Source organism: Haliotis asinina, chromosome 7, assembly GCF_037392515.1.
Source record: "Haliotis asinina isolate JCU_RB_2024 chromosome 7, JCU_Hal_asi_v2, whole genome shotgun sequence".
Taxonomy (NCBI): domain Eukaryota; kingdom Metazoa; phylum Mollusca; class Gastropoda; order Lepetellida; family Haliotidae; genus Haliotis; species Haliotis asinina.
The window spans coordinates 17,457,248-17,477,150 of NC_090286.1; the positions used below are offsets into that span (position 1 = coordinate 17,457,248).

Below are 19,903 nucleotides of genomic sequence, written 5' to 3' on the forward strand. Positions count from 1 at the left end.
AAGTCTGATGACCACTCTGTAAGAGTCGTTCTCTGCTGCTGATCTAGACAGCATGGTTACAAGGGCTGGATGGCAGGTCTGTTTTGCAGGTTTGGTAGCAGTATCTCTTCGGTTACTTACACCCCATGCTGATAGCTGTCCAACAGCTCGAAAAACTTTTACACCTGGAGGCATTAAAACTGCTGCTGCTGCTTACATGCTGTTTGTGATAGTAACTGATGGCTCCCTGAACAAAGAGCAGTAACACAATCCCTCTCTTATGAACCTGTGTGGGCCATGCAGGATGGTTGGAGAACCCTTTTCTGTCCATGTAGTCAGTTAGCCTGATCAGATAGCAACTCTGATCAGTGAGGCTATCACTATCACTCAGGTTGAAATCAGCATGCATGTAGAATGAAGAATTTGGAATGTTATGCACCATGACTTGTGGTCAATGAGATGGTCAGCCACCGGTCAACCTCTGGTACACTGCCTATTGTATTACATTATGTTGCGATGGTGAATGGTGCAATTTAATCTTTTGGGAGCAAGTGGATAGCATGTTGTGCGATTTGTGTTATTCTGCGGGATATTCCAGGTCCACTTCGATTACGTAGCCCTTGCTCAAATTCCCAATCCTTTGATGCTTTGGGTGTTGATCATCTTGTCGTTGGCGTCCAGATAGGGGATGTGTTTGGTCGGTTTGCTGGAGTTGTGGCTGTGGACATACTTGTTGTTGGCTTTGGCATCGGTCAAAAGGAAAGACTGGCTCAAATAGAAGCTGCTTCCACCAATAGTGAAGCCCTCTGACTGCAAATCAGTTGCATGCGTTAAACCATAGAATGAGTCTTGAATGAGGACACCAGAGGGGCCGACTGGATCCAAACTCTGTTCCATGAGAAAGACATCACTATCGCCAGCATTCTCACTGCTGAGGCACAACCTGATTGCAATTCTGCCAACTGTGATTGATGTGTCTCTGATTGTTTGCCTCCATGGAGGATTAGGCAGCTTATCGCATTTACTACTTTTGGTGTTGGGGGTGGTGCCATGATGCCTGTTTCAAGCTGTGGCACAACTCGAATCACATTGTTATTGACATTTGGGTTCACGCCCAACTTTTGATCGCCTTGAGCCATGATGCAAGAATGCATTAACACTTGTGCACCCAGAACGGCATACATGTACGTTCAAACACCTCTTACTCATCTCCTCTACATGGATGACATCAAGCTCCTTGCCAAAAGAGATACCAATTTGAAAGAACAGGTTCTTCTTGTTGAGTCAAATGAAATACTTGACAAATGTAATACTCTTCAGTTGAAACTTGGCAAGGTAACCAATGATGGATCGGTCAAGTTACAAGGGGTAGGAGTTACTGAGCATCTTGTGGAAGATCAGGCATACACCTATCTTGGAATGCAAGTTCAAGACAAGCTCCAGAATGCCCAGATGCAAGAGAAACTTTGGGCTGAGTATAAATCTTGTTGAAAAAAATCTGGTGTTCAGGGCTAAATGCTCAAAACAAGGACATGCCAAGGTTGTTAGACACAATCTGAAATTTGAGGTTGACTTTGTTGATGGTGATGTACTGCTGAATGGTACAGTGATGACAGTACACCAGGTGAAGTTATTCACTAAGACTGCCCAGCGTTGGTCCTTTGTGGAGAAGCTGTCTGAGAAGCCATTGCATTGTGTGTACATGCAGTGTGTGGAACAGAACAGCAATCCAACTGACTCCTTTGCCTGGATGAAGTCAGATGGTCTCAAAAGTGAAACTAAGGGCTTCCATTTTGCTGCTCAGGACCAGTCACTTCCCACTCACAATCACAGAACGTGATTCTTAAAGAAAATATCAATATGAAATGCATCTTTGCAATGAATTTACAGAGACTCTCCAACACCTTGTCAGTGGATGCTTTTCCTTGGCACAAACACCATGTCTTAAGAGACATGATGGCATGGCTCGCTGCTTTTACTATCGTCTCTGCCATGCCTGTGGCTTTAACCGTTTTCCATCCATGGTATGACCCTGAACATGTCCACGGCGTTATGATAAATGATGCCTTTAAACTTCTCTGGAATTGGCCAATATACAGCCTGAGATGGTGCCCTTGGTTTGGTACCTCCTGAGGGCCCTGAGCTGATGATGAGCCTTAACGGCCTGACTGTGCCAGGACCACTCAAATCTCTGCTGCATATCTATCTTAATCTGTAAAACATAATAATAATAGTTAATCATCATAACATATAAGTGTACTGATAATACATGGAAGGCAGAATGCAGGTTACAAGTTGTCAGGTTGTCTTGGACATAATCCTGTAGCACGTGGAGCTTCAGGTGGTAAGTTAGATGAAAAATGTAAATCAATGACAAAAAGGCTCTGTTTTGCCAATTGCATATTCTTTTTTAAACTTTAAATACTTTAAATGCCCTGAAAACATATGACATGGCGTCAAAGTTATGCTGTCTGCAGAAAGTAAACTTCCGGACCAGATCACATGAATGAGATCATGTGGGAAGCAACTTTTAACTTGCATCACAACAGCTAGTAGGGGTTGATTTATTAGTGTTATATACAGTTCAATTACAGTGTAGTTTACCTTAATCCTACTTAACATGTTTATTTGTAACTGATGAGATGTTCTCACACCCACCAAATCCTAATGAACAATCTGAGTGACACACATCCCTAGTGATATCTAAGCAATCAATTCACATCAAATGCCTTCTGATAGATTAAGAATGAAATCACATAGTTGTGCAGTAAATGGTACTGACATGACAAATACACATGCATGTGAGCACAGATCTTTCCATTCAGATAACTGGATCATTTTTCAATTTAAATGTATGGGAATGGTCTGAAAATTTGCCATTTGGGTCCAGAAGCACAGGGGCCATTAATCGAGTACAGTTAATGAATGTAAGTTTTGTTTCACATAAAAATCGTCCAGAAGGCGGGGTTTCTCGATATCAGACAAATCTGGCAACAGAGGAAAGATCGGTGGCCTGCTAGTATCAAGATATTCCAATGTTACCTGTGGCTGTGCCACTAGGGACCTGGCTATCCCCTGAAGGTGGAGACTTGCTGGCTATTAATGGGTTGTGAACTGAAGGCATGAGGCATGAGGCATGAGATAGTCCTATTACACGACTGAAGACCATTCCCCTTGGGTTACTCAATCAGTAACCAAACCGTGGCTTGGGCCTGGTACATGTCAGTGTAACTTAAGCCTTAGGCTTCTCTCCATGTGGGGAATAGCTCTCAGGTCCGGAGAACAGGTGATACATGGCTTTCTTGGCCAGACCACCTACAGCCTTCATAGTACTGAGAGATGGAGCAGCATGTACCCTCGCCAAGCAGTGAGTTTTATACCTCACTATGTTGCTGTGATGAGTCCCATCCAAATAGATTCTCTGCAGAGAGTTGATACGCGCCTCATTTCTCATTTTTATTTCCTTAAAGGATTGACTGACTGATGCCTGCATTTCTGGTTTAACAGAGGAAAATGAGTCTGCCATAGCTGCCATGTCAGAATGAGAGGAATCCAATTTTGGACTAGATTTAGATTTAGATTTAGATTTTGACATAGAGTCTGATCTTTGAGTGGAAGATGGTGTACTAGGGGTGGGTTTCTTAAGTCTTACTAGAACCTGCTCCCAGAGAAGATTAACATTTTCTAGACTGACATCTAGCCACATCCTTATTGAGCCAATCAGTTTCGGATATGTAATAGCATAATACTAATACGATTGGCCATAGGACCAAATGTCAACACCACTAACCTACTACAATGAATGTAGTGTAGAAGACTGTGTAAAATTGAAAAAAAAATCCACTTCACCTCTGTATCTGTACACTGTAGTGCATACAGGAAAAGGTTTTTCAAACACCAATTACATGACATCATGACAAGGGGAGGTAATGCTTTGAGTTAAAGGGCTGAACATACCACAGAGGATAGCTATGACTTAAGATTTAAAATCTTTAATTTTATTTTCTGTATGTCACTGTGGGAATCACAGAATTTAGACTCCTGCCTTGACGAAACAGCATGGCAAACCATTATATTAAACTTTTCAAACAATATATTCGCTAAAGGACTCTTAGATGTATACTTCCTAAACTACCACTGTTGTGAATATCAATGTGTTGTAAATATCTGTGCTTTGTAAATATCATATGCATATATGCAACTCACTGAATTATAAATGCTTAATCTTTGAATATCTTTTGGAGGAAATAAAAACATTCATTCATTCATTCAGTCAGTCAGTCAGGTATTAATTCATTCATTCCATAGCTGTCAAACCCTGAAAGTTCCAATGAGTGAGAAAACTGGGGACACAGGGGCACAGCCTCTGTTCAGATCCAGGGTCAAACCCTGGTAGTGGGTTGTTGGGCGCAAAGACCCCTGAGAAATATTGGATTTTATGTTATTTAAAGATGATTTTTTTGGTGTCAGTTTATAAAAAAAACTTCTGTTATGCATGAGTTCTGATAGGTAGTGTTTGAAGGCATGAGACTGTGGTAAACTGAGGCATGAGTCTCACTCAGGGTGTGTGAGAGTTGACAGGAATGGATCATATGCTCATCAATGAAAACAATATGGTTTACAATCCATGGAGTTCACTATTATATACAATGCTTAATGACAATACTCACAATTAGCAAATTGAAATGTTGCCCAATGAGCTGTATCCCCATCACAAGTGTCATATTGGCTGCCATCAAAGTGAGTAGGTACAAGAACCATATGCTGTGTTTGACATAGAAAGCATCCTGAAAAGGAAAAATCTGGAATGTATACACATCAATATTTACCAAAAGAAATTAGGCAGAAATTACTTAAGTCTTACTTTTAATCTTTAGATTTTACTTCTTTTACCTTGTATTTATGAAATGCATTTCTTGGCACAGTAAACACCCAGCTCATGGCAGGCCTTCAGCACAAGATAAACATAAAGAATGGTTGTCCTCATCTGACTGAACTGGAAACTTTGGCAACCAACACACTTTTTCCGAGACATGGTACACATGATAACACATGTAAGAAAAAATAGGGGAAAGTAAGCAAGTCACGATTAAAATTTTACAAAAAATGACAGTTCACTATGAATAAATACAATTGACTATGAGCAATGTGACATGTGTATCCATGTCTGTCACTGAAGGAACTTGAACATGAAAGCAAGAAATGTTGAACATCCAAGGAAGTCTCATCATGTCTTCACTCTTTGAGTACAGAGGAAAATATTACACATGTTTATTACCACTGACAGAAGAGGAAATCAAAAGAGGTAATCAAGCAGGATCCAATTTTATATAGGTAAAGATAACTTCCCTTAGTTATTAAAATTTTTATCTAAAGAATCTGCAACACACCACCAAGTGATGGAGTAAAAGGCTAACACAACCCAGATTGAATGTTTATATCTATAATTTTGTGTCTTTTCAAGTCATTTGATGCAGCACAAGTCATTTGAGGCACCAAAACCACTGAGAAGATTCAGTGAGGGTTTGTATCTCAGCAATATGTACTCCCACAAACACTTTGAAAATGCAAGAGTCAAATTTGATCTATGTTAATACTGTTGTTGAATCACCTGGAAGAAAGATTCTATAACTTGTAATGTAAGTTCCCTTGACAATACATCTGACAATACATCTGGAAGAGCTGCACATAACTCTAACCTAGGCCATCAGCAGCTCTCATATATGCAAATTCTCGATATGCCCGCTCGGACATGTCACAGAAGACATGAATTTTCTGTGATGTTCTTTTGGGGTCAGTTGTCAATATGGCAAAACAACCTTGAAGTTGCACATCACTAACATTTGGAGGCTGCAACTCCCAAGTCATCCATCTGTCAACGCCTTTATATGGTTGGTGTGTCAACTGGGGAATTAGCTCATAATAAAGATGAACGACGTTTAGGAAGATGTAGGCATGGTTGAGTTCAAACTTGTTTAGTTGCTTACAAAAGACATGACAAACACATACATATGAATGAGATTAGCGGAGTTCCAGCTCAACCCCAGAACACTTCCTGCAAACCGCAAAATCCTGCTTGCAGTCGTCCCTACACACAGTTGGAATACCAGACTCCTCTCACTCTATATAGATCTGAGCATACAGATATATCTATGCGGACGCATGAAGGTGCAGGGTAGAATACATCTTCAACAGCCCATGCTTGCCACCAAAGGCGACTATGCTGGTCATAAGAGGCTCGCTGACTTGGTTGACACGTCATCAGTTCCCAGTTGTGCAGATCAATGCTCATGCTGTTGATCACTGGTTTGTCAGGCCCAGACTCGATTATCTACAGCCTGCTGCCATATAGCTGGAATATTGTTGAGTAAAACTCAACTCACTCACTAATAACTATGTGGTTCACCATAGCATTTCATGCCACGTGAAGACGTGATGTGTCCCTTGGCAAAAGTCTCACCTGATGGAACATAGCCTTTACACCCCCAGCAATGCAACAGAATGCTGTCTTTTAAAATCCCATAAGAACTCTTAGTACGGATAGTACCAATCAGTGTTTGTCATTGTGTTCCACAACATGATACTAGTCCAGCATCAACTACGTTATGAATAAGGCCACTGTGTATGTCTGCCCTTGCCAGATGGCTTCTTATGTTGATGTGTTGGGATCATATCTTCTTTTGAGTCCTCAAACACTGTATCATCAAATCTTAACAATGGAGTTGCATATCAATAAACACCATTCACATTCACTCTTTAAATTTTGGTTGCTAGAATATGCAAGGCAAAATTATCCTTGTTGGACCTAGTCACATCCTTCTTCAGATTAAGCATCACTTCCATTTTCCACAATGCCTGAACATCACACATGAGAGCAGTGGATTCCATCTCTGAGTATAACTATACTTGCATCGTAATCTACTTGATGAGATAATCACTTGGCCCTTGATTTCAGCTGTAACCACTGGTTAAGATGGGTCAAAGTGTATAATGCAATAGCGCCAGAATCATGCAGTCCCTGTTTGATACAGTGCTCTGTAAAGTTATCATGCATACCACGGGGAGTTGACACATGTGATGCAAAATACAGTTCTGCTCCGCTCTGTATAGATTTCCACATACAGTGGAAGCTGTCTTACTCGGACCCTAAGTAACTCGGTTTTCTATATAATTCGGACCAAATTGTTGGTCCTGGCAGAAGTTAACTAAGCTATCATTACACAAAGGCTAACTAATTCAGACTTCATGTAACTGAAATCTCCGCCCTTCAAGGTAATTTACTATGAAAATATTGCTAGTAAACTCGGACTAGCGGGACTGCCTGAGGCGGAAATGCTTTGTAGTTAGCCAATTACCGACTTCAAATGGATTATCAGGTGTGATGATAACCAATAAACAAAAGCTGACACGACTCAGTGTCATTTTGATGGCATGCGATTTTGTTATAAAAAGACAATACTCCAGTAATTTCGCATCAGTGACAAAATGCCTGAACCAATGATACATTGTATTTGCTGATTTCTGTGGAGAAGATTGAATCATATACGCTTCCATACAAGGGCGTTACCCCACCAAATAGCGAGTAACATGAAAACATGGTACATCACTTCTAGCGCTCGTGCTTACGGACAAGACACAAAATGTGTGTTGCATTGGAAACCACCTGATGACAGAGCATTCTAACAATAAATTATTTATAAAAGATGAGGTGATATTTATTGATAGAATTACAGTTTTGATAATCTACTGATACGCAATAATGTCCATGATCATCTTTTGCGCTATTACACCATTGTAAAAGTACCGTGCATGCATATCTCTTGGTCAAGGGAGTTAACTCTTGACTCTCACCAGTCCAATTCAGGCTCCTCTTGAAGTCGGTCCCAGTTGAGTCCGAATTAGACAGCTTCCACTGTACCAACTAATGACTGTATATGTCAGGCAAAATTCTCAAAGGCATCATAATCCCCAAACTTAATTGGTGGACTATTAAATTAAGCAAGACACTTATCTCATTCTGAATCAGCTGGCCTGCACTACCATATGTGCATTGCAACTCCTGCATAGTTCTTGTATAAGGAGTAGGGTGAAATATAAAGGTCTGAGAAGCTGTCTTGGTTTATTTCCAAAGTTTGTTCAATAATATTTGATACTTGTAGATTCAGTCAGGTGTGGGTGAACAACTAAGTCTCAAGTTAGATATTTAGATGCTTGATTGGCATTTTTTAAGTCGCTATTTGATGAACATAGAGATTATTCTGGGTTATATCTCCTTTATATTCTGGAGTATGTTTCAGGACTTGCTCTGAAACGTTGTACTCCAGAATAAAAAGAACATATAAGGTCTTTAGTGCCATCTTCAGTGACATAAAGTTCTTACCACTGTTGAACTCAGAGTGGGTTAAGGATTTCCATACACAAAGGAAATCAGCATTGCATTCATGGGCACTGTTAACATCTCAAGAAAGTTTTGGCTGAGGTACACCAGCAGGTGATTCCCATGGAAATTATACTGTCCTCACAAAGATGACATAAAGATCTGTAAGCATTTATATATCTTCATTCCTCTTGTTGACAATGTTATGATAAATCACTATGAATAGCGGTGAAAGAACTATGCATACTTATAGCCGTACAAACCCAGAGTATGGGGAACGCTGAATATGTGCTTTCTCATGGAGCAGATGACTAGAAATGAGGTCACTCTCAAATGACGTGTAATTAGTGAATGAAGCACTCGTACAGGATAGCAATAAGACCATGTGGGGGAGCTACAGCCACGTCAGAATGGAACACAAAGGCATGAAATTAATGCATACAAAATAACTAGATGACGATAAGTGGGGCACTACAGAAATCCTCGTTCTGTCTAGGTGCAAATACATTAGGACTTGGACAAAGGATGTGATTTTGGCCTACATATGAGTGTTCAATTTCAAGTTTGATATGTCTATTGGTTATTGGTGCACATTGGTCAATAACTTCCTTGGGGTATGTTACCTCAGTGTTAATGTCTCCGGGATTGGATGTCTCACTGACATCTGCCTCATTCATCCTATCACCATGATCATCACTGTCAATCGCAGATGAAATTCACATTGTTTCTTCATACTTGTTCACAGCTTCCCTTACATTTCTTTCCGTAATAACCTGTAACATCCTACACTCTTTCTCTTTCTTGATAGTCCTCTTCATTCTAACTCATGTCTAGTTTCAGATGCTTTATCTTCCATATGCTTTATGTGAACAGCTATGGGCAAGCTGTCTAAGGTGCCAGGCTACTAATCCAGCAAGCTTGGAGGTGACGGGATCAAGCGTAACTGTGACCGGGTGTCAAAAATCTTAGAGTCAACTTTGTGTGCAGCAGACTCTTTCAGTGTTGTCACAGCCCCTAGTGTACAGTACACAACCCTGTGCACTTAACTCATTAAGGCCGAGAGACGCATATGCGGGTAAAATTAATTAGCTTCTCACAGCGAGAGTCGCGTATTGGGGGTTATAAAAAGCACCTCTTATTCAGTGAGAGCCGCATATTGGGGGTGATAAAAAGCACCTCCCATTCAGCAGGAGCCGCATATTGGGGGTTTTAAATTTTGAATTCGTATTGTACCTATTATTTCATTCAATTTAGCAGTAATGATAAAAAATTAGCTTTTCTTACGAGAGAGGTTACTTTCTGTGGTAATCAGAAGAACTATTAATGTGTTTTGATAACAATTGCTTGCAATGTCGGGGGCTTATATACTGGCAAATGAACACGTCTGCAAGAAAGGGGATTATGAGATGTTGTTACAGGAGGTAAGTATTTGTTACTCCTCATTGGGAGTGAATACTAAAATACTCTGTTTGCACATTGATTGAATTAACGGTGACAAGGTTGCAAAACCTTCTTCTAAATTAAATCATTCATTCATTCATTTTGTGGAGTCCATTGTCAATCTACTGAAATTCGTTTGCTTTCAAAACAAATATAAGTATGCCCATCTTCATAAATATTTTGGGAGATTCAACTTCAAGTGTATACATCACAATAAATCAGTATCATGTAACTTTTTTGAATTCTATAATACATGTACTTGAATTATGATATTTATTCGTAACACTGTGCAGATTATATTGAAATGTTCAGCAAGCCATTATGTTTGATGTGCAAGTAGTGTGCGCAAAATGTATATGCAAATAAATACTATCTCTACTCAATGGTTGGATTGGGTTATCCGGGGTAAAAATAATTGGATTGTAGCGATTTGAGCGCTTTAAAGAAAAACAGACTTGTCAAAGTGCTTGTTAGTCCAACATGTACATTACATTTCAGGCATCCTTATGACTATGTATGTTCACGATATACAAACTTTTTCATGATAGCTAGAGTTGATAAAGCCGAAATCTAACATATAGAATAGAAAAGAAATGATAAGTAATATGTAAAAATAATGTAGGGGGGCACCTGACCCCTTCAACCCCCCCATTCTGTTGAAATATGAGATTTAAAAAAAATCATACATTCGGTTAGCACTGGTAAATTGTATATCGTGATGAATGAATAAACACTGCAATTGACAATACTATGACATAATACTGACCCTAAAATAATGTTGAGGAATGAAGGAGGGTCTTGAGTTGATTCTCGATTATAATCCAAGGGTAATTTAATAGGTCAAACAAGGTCGTAAAACAGCGGTAGCTATTTGCTGGAGTAAACAAAAAATGGCGACAGCGTTAGTGCTCACTTCAATGTAAATATGGCTTCTACGTATGCGTCACGTACACTTCAGGGCACCCGTAAAGTGGAGTTTACCCACGACCAGAATGTCACAAAAGGGTAATTCAATTCAAGTGTAAAAGTAATTCAATATTGGTTTCAGACCAGCAAGGGAATGTTCAATGTCTGCTACCTTTCTAGAACATATGTATTCTTTAGTTTATATGAAAACGAAATTAGTACATCATTTCTACTCTCTTCGAGTCTTAAATTAATGGTTTCAGCGTTAATATAATAAAGGAATGATCGATTCTATTTCAGCATCTCAAAAAGAACAAAGTGGTGATTCCATTAGTTTGTATTTATATAAATCTTTATTGGTTGTAAGAATCCTATGCAAAATACAGTATTGAAGCCATCTGTGTTAAGAACTATACAAAGCTTGAAATGGTATGAAATCATATGTTTTCCATAGATTAAGTGTGATATGTTCAGCTCTCAGGATAAAAGGTGATTCTCTTTGAATATAATTTAGAACGAACTCTGTTTCAAATATGATTTCAGTGAAGATAATAACCCAGTATATTCAAGAAAATTTGTTTTAACCCAATACAGTTCTACAATACCTTACAAGAAAGAAATGTATTGTCATCTTTTAAGAAATCATTTACAAAGTTTACATTTCATTGTAGGCAGTGGTCATATACCATTGGTTTTCTCCCTATTGCTATCTTGTCATTTGCCCATATGTATTGTCTTCTCTAAAGGTCATTTTCACATTTACTTTGTTCTTGTAATTCAGACCAGGCTTGGAACAGGTCATACCAGAACGGGCTGATGAGTTTTGGAATAAAATGTGTCATCAGATACAATTGTCCCATTTCTGTGGGGTCTAGTTTGCTCACCGATTGTAAAGTATATAAAAGATTGTTTAATTTCGTATCATTTACGAACAGTCCTCTGATCCATGATATTTTCTGGGATAAATTGTTTCAAGTATTGCTGGTACTTTTTGACCACCTTCTTGCTTCTAATTCAGGATTTGCTGGTGAGGTGAAAAGACGATTAAGTGTTTGTAAAATCTTCCGAAGGGTGTAAGGTCTCTCAGAGACCACATTTTCATTACTTTGTCAATTTTAAAAATTTCTCTTTATAATTATTTTCCACCATTTCTTCTTTACAATGCTGAAATATAATGCCTAAGAGTACAAAGGCTTTCGTGTCCAGTCAAGGTGGTGTTCACTGCAGTATTGCAAACTTAAATAGTTTGTTTCGAACCTCTCCAAACAACTTTAGTTTTGTCAATATTTATAGCCAGAGAAGGAAGCATATGTTTCAAGTACTAAATCCATAAATCTTTCTTTTCTTCCTAAAAACATCAGGTATCTAGTTATTAGCTGAGGCTTGTTTGACTTTGAAAACACACTGAGCTTCACTTTATTCCATGGTATATTGCAATGTTGGTGCAATGGTACTACTTGGAAGTTTGTTTAATATTTTTGATAATCATTTCTTTTGTGCAGATAAAATTATTTAAAAAATGAACGAATAATGCCATGCGTCTCTATGAGAGAGGAAGGTGATATTTCTTTTTCGTCTTAACAGAATTCACTAATTACTAATTACAGATATTTTGTGTGTGTGCGTGCATGTGTGCTTGCATGTGCTTGCGCTTACACTGACATGTAATATCCAGCTTGATAGGCATTAAAAATAAGGTGATTTGTAGCAATAATGACTATATTGGTTGGACCAAGAATGAGAATAATTTTACGTATACAATACAAAATAAACTGGAACAGTAAAATTGTCCATGTTATCATATGAGCTTCCAAACAATGAAAGAAATAGATTCTGTATGATGAAATGGATCAGAGAGCATTATAACGGCATAAATTATGCTTTAATGACTCATTTAATGGTAAAAATATATATACTGCACAAAAATAGGAATAATTGCAAATTTTTTAATAATTATCTATCTATTCATTGACACACCGATAAAATATCAATCATAAAATACCAATATCCCTAACTTATTTTGTCCAGTATGTAATCACTATGTTAGTTAACCCATGACCAAACATGTCAAACTTGTATCAACATTTTTTTTATCTAATACATAAAAAAATAATCATTTCTTAGTACCTGAAATAGGATTACACGAATGTGGAATGAGATGTTTTAATCTGAGATCAGTTTGTTAGGCAGCAGTTTACTAAATTTGAACTTGTATCAACATCAAAAGATAGGTCGTTCAGGATAAACAGGCTTCTTGAATACTGAGTGATTCCATCACTTGAGTGGGTTCTGACTTCGTCACAGTGGAGTTGATTTATAGACAGAATCTGTCAAATAGCTGGTCAGTTTGCATCCTATCAGCCTGATTACTATTTGTTGATCTTACTCTTCTGTTGGACCTATCCAAAGATGTGCTACTTGCTAAATTACCTGTTGTTTATTTGCTGTGTGATACTATGCATATATACTTCCTTTCACCTGGTTGTAGTAACTATTACATTGATAAAGGCATTGGAATAAACATGGAAAGTCCCCTCTATGCATCACCAAAAAATCGGTATCTGTAAAGTTGTACTGTAAGAATGCCAATCAAATAAGCATTGGATTATGATTAGCATTTCATTGTAAATGTAGGTTTTAACATTTTCCAAACAAAAGATGAACATGCAGATGTAGCTTCAAGCTTTTTAAGAATAGCATTAAACAGCAGGTGACTGCAGATTTGAACAAACGTTAAATCAAATACACAGAAGTTCACAAATTATCAACTAAAATACAAAAACAAGCATTGATCAAAGGATTAACCGATAACACACAGATTGATAAATTACTTTTTTCGTGCATGGTGGATTTGTCAAAAGGTAGTGTTTATGTGTGTAGATTTACTAATCTATACACATTACCTGTGTACAAACAAAATCCTTCCTCAAAGGATTAACCGTCAATATGATGATTGACTGCTCATTATTGGCTAACCTAATTACTTTTTTAAGGAATGGCAGGGTGTCGTACCATGGCGAGAGTAGAGAGATATCTTTTCAAAACATTCTTATAATCTTCTTCGCTTGTTTTGAACTTTATATAAGTGGCTTCTTCCCTTGTTTTGAAAAGCATTGGAGACAGCTTCATTAGTAAAGAGATCTATTTTCAAAACATAAAACACTAACTGTCATAATCTTCTTCGCATTGTAAATGCCTTTAATTAGAAATAAAAAGAAAAAACATTGGAGGAAGATTAATCCATGCAAGTTGCAAACCGAAGCCAAGTTGTCATGCACTTATTCGTGATGGCTGATGCACAGTTACACTTCACTTCACTGAGTCAGCTTCAGGAGGAAGGAAGAGGAGGAAGTTACAAAAGTTGCAAGGCAACTGGTGCAAGCCTACTCAGGAAAAGACGTTACATGTGTAATAGGCGCTCTCCTGGGAGCGTCCAGTGACAGCTGAATTACTGTTTTAACTGAGAGGGGAAGATGACAACAAACTGCTCTGGACTTTGCGTTGTGTAATGTTGTTTGATTGTATACATTTTGTTGCGCGTTCCCGTCGTATGTAATTCAGTTTCCGGTTCTTATATTGGACTATCAACACATGGAAAACAACACCAAAATCTTGACAGAAGAAGAGTTTATTGAAACAAAAGAAAAACGCATCCAAAATATCATTCGTACTCAGTCACACCTACCCTACTTTATTGACATCTGTGTTCATCCTCCCGACCAAACCCCTTATAATTCCTAATCCTAATCTATCCCTTTTTAATCCCTAACTCCTATCCTATTTAATCCTACACTAATGGTCCCCCTTCCCAACTTAACAAGAAGATGCTGCACATATTCCCCAACCTACTCTCTACAAATAATCCTAACCAAGAAAAAGTCTTGATCACAAGACCTCACGACCGCCCCTAGAATGGTACCTGTTCGGATGACCGCAACAAGACAACTGACATTGAAAGTCAGGTCACTTATATAGTCATGTGGGGAACTGACCTCTGACCCGGAAACGATGGAAAACATCATGAAATGCACGGGCCATTGGACCAGCCAAGGCAGTCAGCAAGTCATGTGTCACATATCTGACCACCAATATGGCCGCACAAGCCCTCGTCGCGTGGTGCATGTCAGACACTTCACAATTCCAAACAACTCAGCCGTAAGAGGCCTCCCATATAAGTGAAACAATGGATACAAAACTATCAGGTACAGTTAAATCTGTTAATTTCCTGAGCTATTATCCCCATATTACTCTGCTGTTAACTATTACATTATACACTTCCAATCACACATGAACATTGATTTCCGACTCTAAATCATGATGGACAATATTGTTAACAACATCATTGGGGTCATCGCCAACACAGACCACATGTCCAAACTTCTTAAGCTCAAAGACAGTGAATGTGATACTGCAGACAATGACGACTTTAATTTTTCCTTATCCTGACTCATGCTTCTTGCTTATCTCCTCTTCCCTGGTGAAGGTAGTGGAATACCTGAAATCTATTGATGTTCCCTTCTAAAAGAAGCGGATGTAAAATACACTCACCCACGTGTAGCCTCCCCTTTTCCCAAGCAAACGGTGAACTGACGAAGCATGCTTGTCTCTCTCTCCTTATTGCGCAACGTTGTCGGCTGGAGGTACCTTTGTCCCCATACAGCGATAAGTTCTCCTTTTATTTGGTCTTTTGAACTAAATTCTGGTCGTATAGGCATTTGGCTTTGTATATGCATTATATTTTATCAATTTGTGATTACTGTGTCTTAGTCTCAGTTGATGAAATCGTGTCAACAGTGTAGATTATGGCTGTCAGCGTTGACCCTCACTTAATTTGTCCGGAGTGTAAACCCACATGTTCTCTTGATACTCGGAAATTTTGCAGAGATTTGTCTGATACAGAATTAACTCTCTATATACGGTCTATACATAGCCTTGTATTAGTCATGTCAAAAACAAGTGACTTAAATTCGGCTAACCGTTTAACTATGTCTGCTGAGATTCATTCCAGTGATATTTCTGGCATTTCTCCGGGGCTATGTCTGGGGTTCGGCATGTCGTCCCCTAAACCACAGAAGAGATCTTCATCAGAAGATACAGTTGAAGAAGTCTAAATCATGGAAGACAAAGTCATCTTCTTCCAAATCAAAACAGAATCATCATTCTTCAATGAAAAAATTGTTTGGAGAAGAAATCGTCCCTCTACATGAAGTCTTGACTCGGAAATCTCTGCAAGATATACGTCTTTAATTAATGTGGTGTTTGGTTTCATTCTATAATTTGAATCTGAAAAAAAATCACGCTGGAAATCGTAAATACTGCGAATGACTAAACTGGCATTGAAGTCGACTGGAGCTAACATGTCACCAGTGTGACCTGGTATTCGTAATACTTGTATCGTATTATCTTTTAAGGGATTAAAGGAAGTGAGGAGGATCCCGTTGTTAGTAATTTTGGAAACGAAATCATTTTGATTAAAAAAGATGTAAGGGATGGTTAGTCTTATTATAATTAAACATTCAAGCTCTGTAAAATCTGTCAGTGGCATTTGTTCTTATGGGTCCTCTTTAAAGTGAAGGAGATGTGGGGTGCCTTCTTCACCATTTGAATTAAATTGCTTTGTGTCACCTAGATGACCGAGTGTTATATTGGAGTGATTGCTTACCATTGCTTATATAATGGTTAGAAAATAGTTTCCAATTGTTTTTCTGATAATGCATCAGGCGTGAACTTCAAACTAATAAAATTTAAGTGATCAGATAAAAAAATCCTGGTTAGAGATATAGTGTCTTCTAAGTAAACGCAAACACTGTTAAATTCAGTAGCCAACTGCAACATTTCGTGTTCCCTGGGTTTACTCGATAGCATGTGAGCTGCCATATTGGAGACTGGTTTAATTAATACACTTTGCCTCTGTACTGGGACGTGAGCTACGAGCATGATTCCATTATTTACAACTTTGTTTAGGTAGTGGTCTTTGTTTTCCGTGAAAACGTATGGTGAACTTGATTCGAGATGGTAACAACACAAACTTGTCGTCAGTGAGCATTAGATTGTATCGTTTGTTTTGTTCAACGTTCATTTTTTCAAAGTCTTCTAAATCAGGTAATTAACCACCAAACGATGGGTATATTCTCCATTCATCATCGTCGTTGCGAACTATATCATATCGTGTGTTGCTGATAGATCTTGATGTATCTAGGTTAAAAGTACCACCAGAATTACAAGTGATGGTGGGAACTTCAACTCGTTTGTAAATGTTGTTCATAAGCTTAAAAGCGTATATTCTGCCATCTATTCCCGAGTCATCAAACCCTCTTGTATCTCCTAGGTCTGCTAAAGCAACGTTAATGCATTTTTTATTCGCATTCCTGGGCCTTGATTACTACCCATTATTGTATATGTAGTGTTACACTTAAGTATCCTATATTTATAGTATTATTTTTTACATCTGAAATTGAAATTTTTATTTCAGTAATATTACGATTTATTAATTTTTTATACTGTCTCGATGAAAATGACTCAGTTCGTCCATCATTGTATTTTTCTGTTTTAACCGGGACAGCCCTCAACAATTACACTTTGTGCTAAGCTGATCGAGATGAACATACAGCTTGCGGTATGGAACTAGCTCTGGTAATTTCCTACTGGTGACGGTAAGCTATTATTTCTTCTGATGGTCACCCTAGTATATATACCAACAGTCCGCCTAGTCTCAGTGTTGTTGGACTGTTGTTAATCAAAACCACTGTTCCGTTTGAGTCATTTATTTTAAGTTCAGCTCCTAAGGGTTTAAAAATTTCATCGTTGAGAGAACACACGCTGTAGTATCATAGGTAATATGGAACCGCTTATGATGCACAGAAACAGTTCGTGGCTAATATTGAGGATGCTATTGCATCATCAGTAGATATACCTAGTGCAATAAAACAATACCAAAACACGTTACAATATGCCAGGTCAAAAGTCGACTATGTGTTTGGTGTGGGATTATATATGGCTCCGAGCGATATGTGTCTGAGAGTCAAAAAGATAACAAGATACTACAATGAAATAATCATCACCACAGCCGATCAAAAATTGGGTGTTAATACTGACATCAACGTCTCCCACGCACAACCATCAACGCATACTGGTGAAATGGGTATAGTGACATCACTACCAGAGTCAAGGATTAAACCAGGGGTATCCCCCACAGTATCCCCCACCGTACAGGCGTCCAATCCACAGCATATAGATAGTGTTAGTTGTCGGAGGTATTGCTCTTGGCTTGTGTCTTATTTGGCTAAAACCCTTCTAGTGGGGGTGTGGGGATACCCCCCACCTTATTTGGTTAAAAATTCCTTTGCTGTAACATACACCAGCCAACCCACGCCGTCGATGAATGCCCACAGATTTTGACTGGTGGTTTTACCCAGTGTGGTGAGCAGCCACGATACAATACTTCCTAGTATACAAGGCAGACCTTCTCACTGGAAATTCAGATCCCGGTAATGGTTTATCCCAGTGTTTACTCAACAGTTTTTCACTACTGTCCGATGTTTCTGTACCATGTTGTGTTATGTCGTCACTGGGGGTGTGGGGTATCCCAACTCTACTTAGTTCAGATCTGGTAGTTTGCAGATCTTGTACAACCTTGGGGGGTATGGGGGAAACCCCCATTTTAGGTTTTGCACCACTGTAGTAATTGTGCATGTTTAGTTTATTGCAAATAAAATTAGTACCATGACGACTGGCTAGAGTTGATAATGCAAGTGTTTTTCTAGTTCGCCTGTTAATGATATCAATCTCTGTGTTTTCCTTAAGACGTAGAATGCCCTTATCATCTATGGTAAAATTAGAATAGTCTCGATCCTGACGTTCGACGTAGTTTTTATTGTTTTTTAATCCATTGTAATAATCATCTACTGATGTTTTTAATAGTTGTTTGCTCAATGACAAACTAGTAAACAAAGTATCTTCATCGTAATCAATATCAGGAAGAGCAGTAGCTCCAAAATCATCCATCTCAAAATTGTCCATATTTTTTAAATTATATAATAATGTCATACAATAGAAAGCTAAATCCTTTCCGAAGATTAAGAGAACCACTAGGCGTCAAAGCCGTGCGTCAGTCGGTTACTATTACAAATAATCACAGCAAGATAGACCAGAGCCAATTACTTGTGGTTAGATTCCCAAACTTGGGTGAGAACGATGTCATAGTACCAGGGACGGCACGATTAGCGTTTAATATCATGTTGACTTCAGAAAATAGCAAACGTGAACTTGTCAACAATGTGGGTCATGCTATAGTTAAGAAGACACACAAAGAATCCAAAAAGAATTGAAGCTGGTAGGAAAAACGCTTTAGCCAGGCATAATAAACATAATTACACATGGGGTCCCGTGGACAGCCGACTGCAAGTCCCTATGTGGGTGGTTGTAGGTGGCGTAGTAGCCACTGCTACTGTTTCATCATACATGTGGTGGAGCAAACCTCACCCACCACAGCCAGTTGCGGATAGCTGAGGGGGTGTGGGGGTGTCCCCTACTATCGACCCTCATACTATGTTATAATTAAAATTATATATTTTCCTTAATATATATTATGTCTGAGGGAAAAACATTTGTTAACAATGCATACCACCCATTAGTGGTTTCCAATTTAACAGTAGGATATGCTTTTTTCATCAAATTAAGTACAAGTTTTTCTACATTTGCTAGTGGACCATTCATCAAGTTGTGTTGATACTCAGACATCCAGTCATGGTTAACTCTCAACCTATCCAGAGCTAGGGGGGTAGCTGTTGCGTGATCTATGCAATTCCTCCACAATTCTAAGTCCACTTCGAGTATATACCCCTTGTTTGAAGTGGGGTTTACCCCCACACCCCTAGTGTTTATTACAGATTGAAAAGTACACTCAGGCACCCATTCAAATCCACCCGTTGGTAGATATTGACTCATAGCCCAGCCATATAGGCTGTTAGCATCGAGGTGTAGTAGGTGGTTTGAAGGTTTATAAGGGTTGTAGCCTGTTACATATTTATTATTAGCTTTAGCATAACCTTTTGATACCATGGAAATACCACCACGTAATCCTTTCTCAATAAACAGATGCATGTCGTAATCAGTAAATAATTCTAATTCAATACCGTTTTTCTTCAGTAAAGCATCCCACGAGAGTCCAGGACTTGAATAATACCATGCTGGATCCAACTC

General features: G+C 38.6%; 1 protein-coding gene across 2 annotated transcripts in view; it reads right to left on the minus strand.

Moving 5' to 3' along the window:
* Positions 1 to 19,903, minus strand: part of LOC137291111 (palmitoyltransferase ZDHHC21-like) — a 312,776-nt gene that overhangs the window by 86,670 nt on the left and 206,203 nt on the right. For both annotated transcript variants that reach the window (XR_010957245.1, XM_067822392.1), the window contains exon 6: positions 4,650 to 4,766. Coding sequence is in view for 1 of the 2 variants with exons in the window: in XM_067822392.1 (XP_067678493.1) it covers positions 4,650 to 4,766 (117 nt within the window). In the remaining variant the exon portion in view is untranslated. The remainder of the gene's footprint in view (positions 1 to 4,649; positions 4,767 to 19,903) is intronic.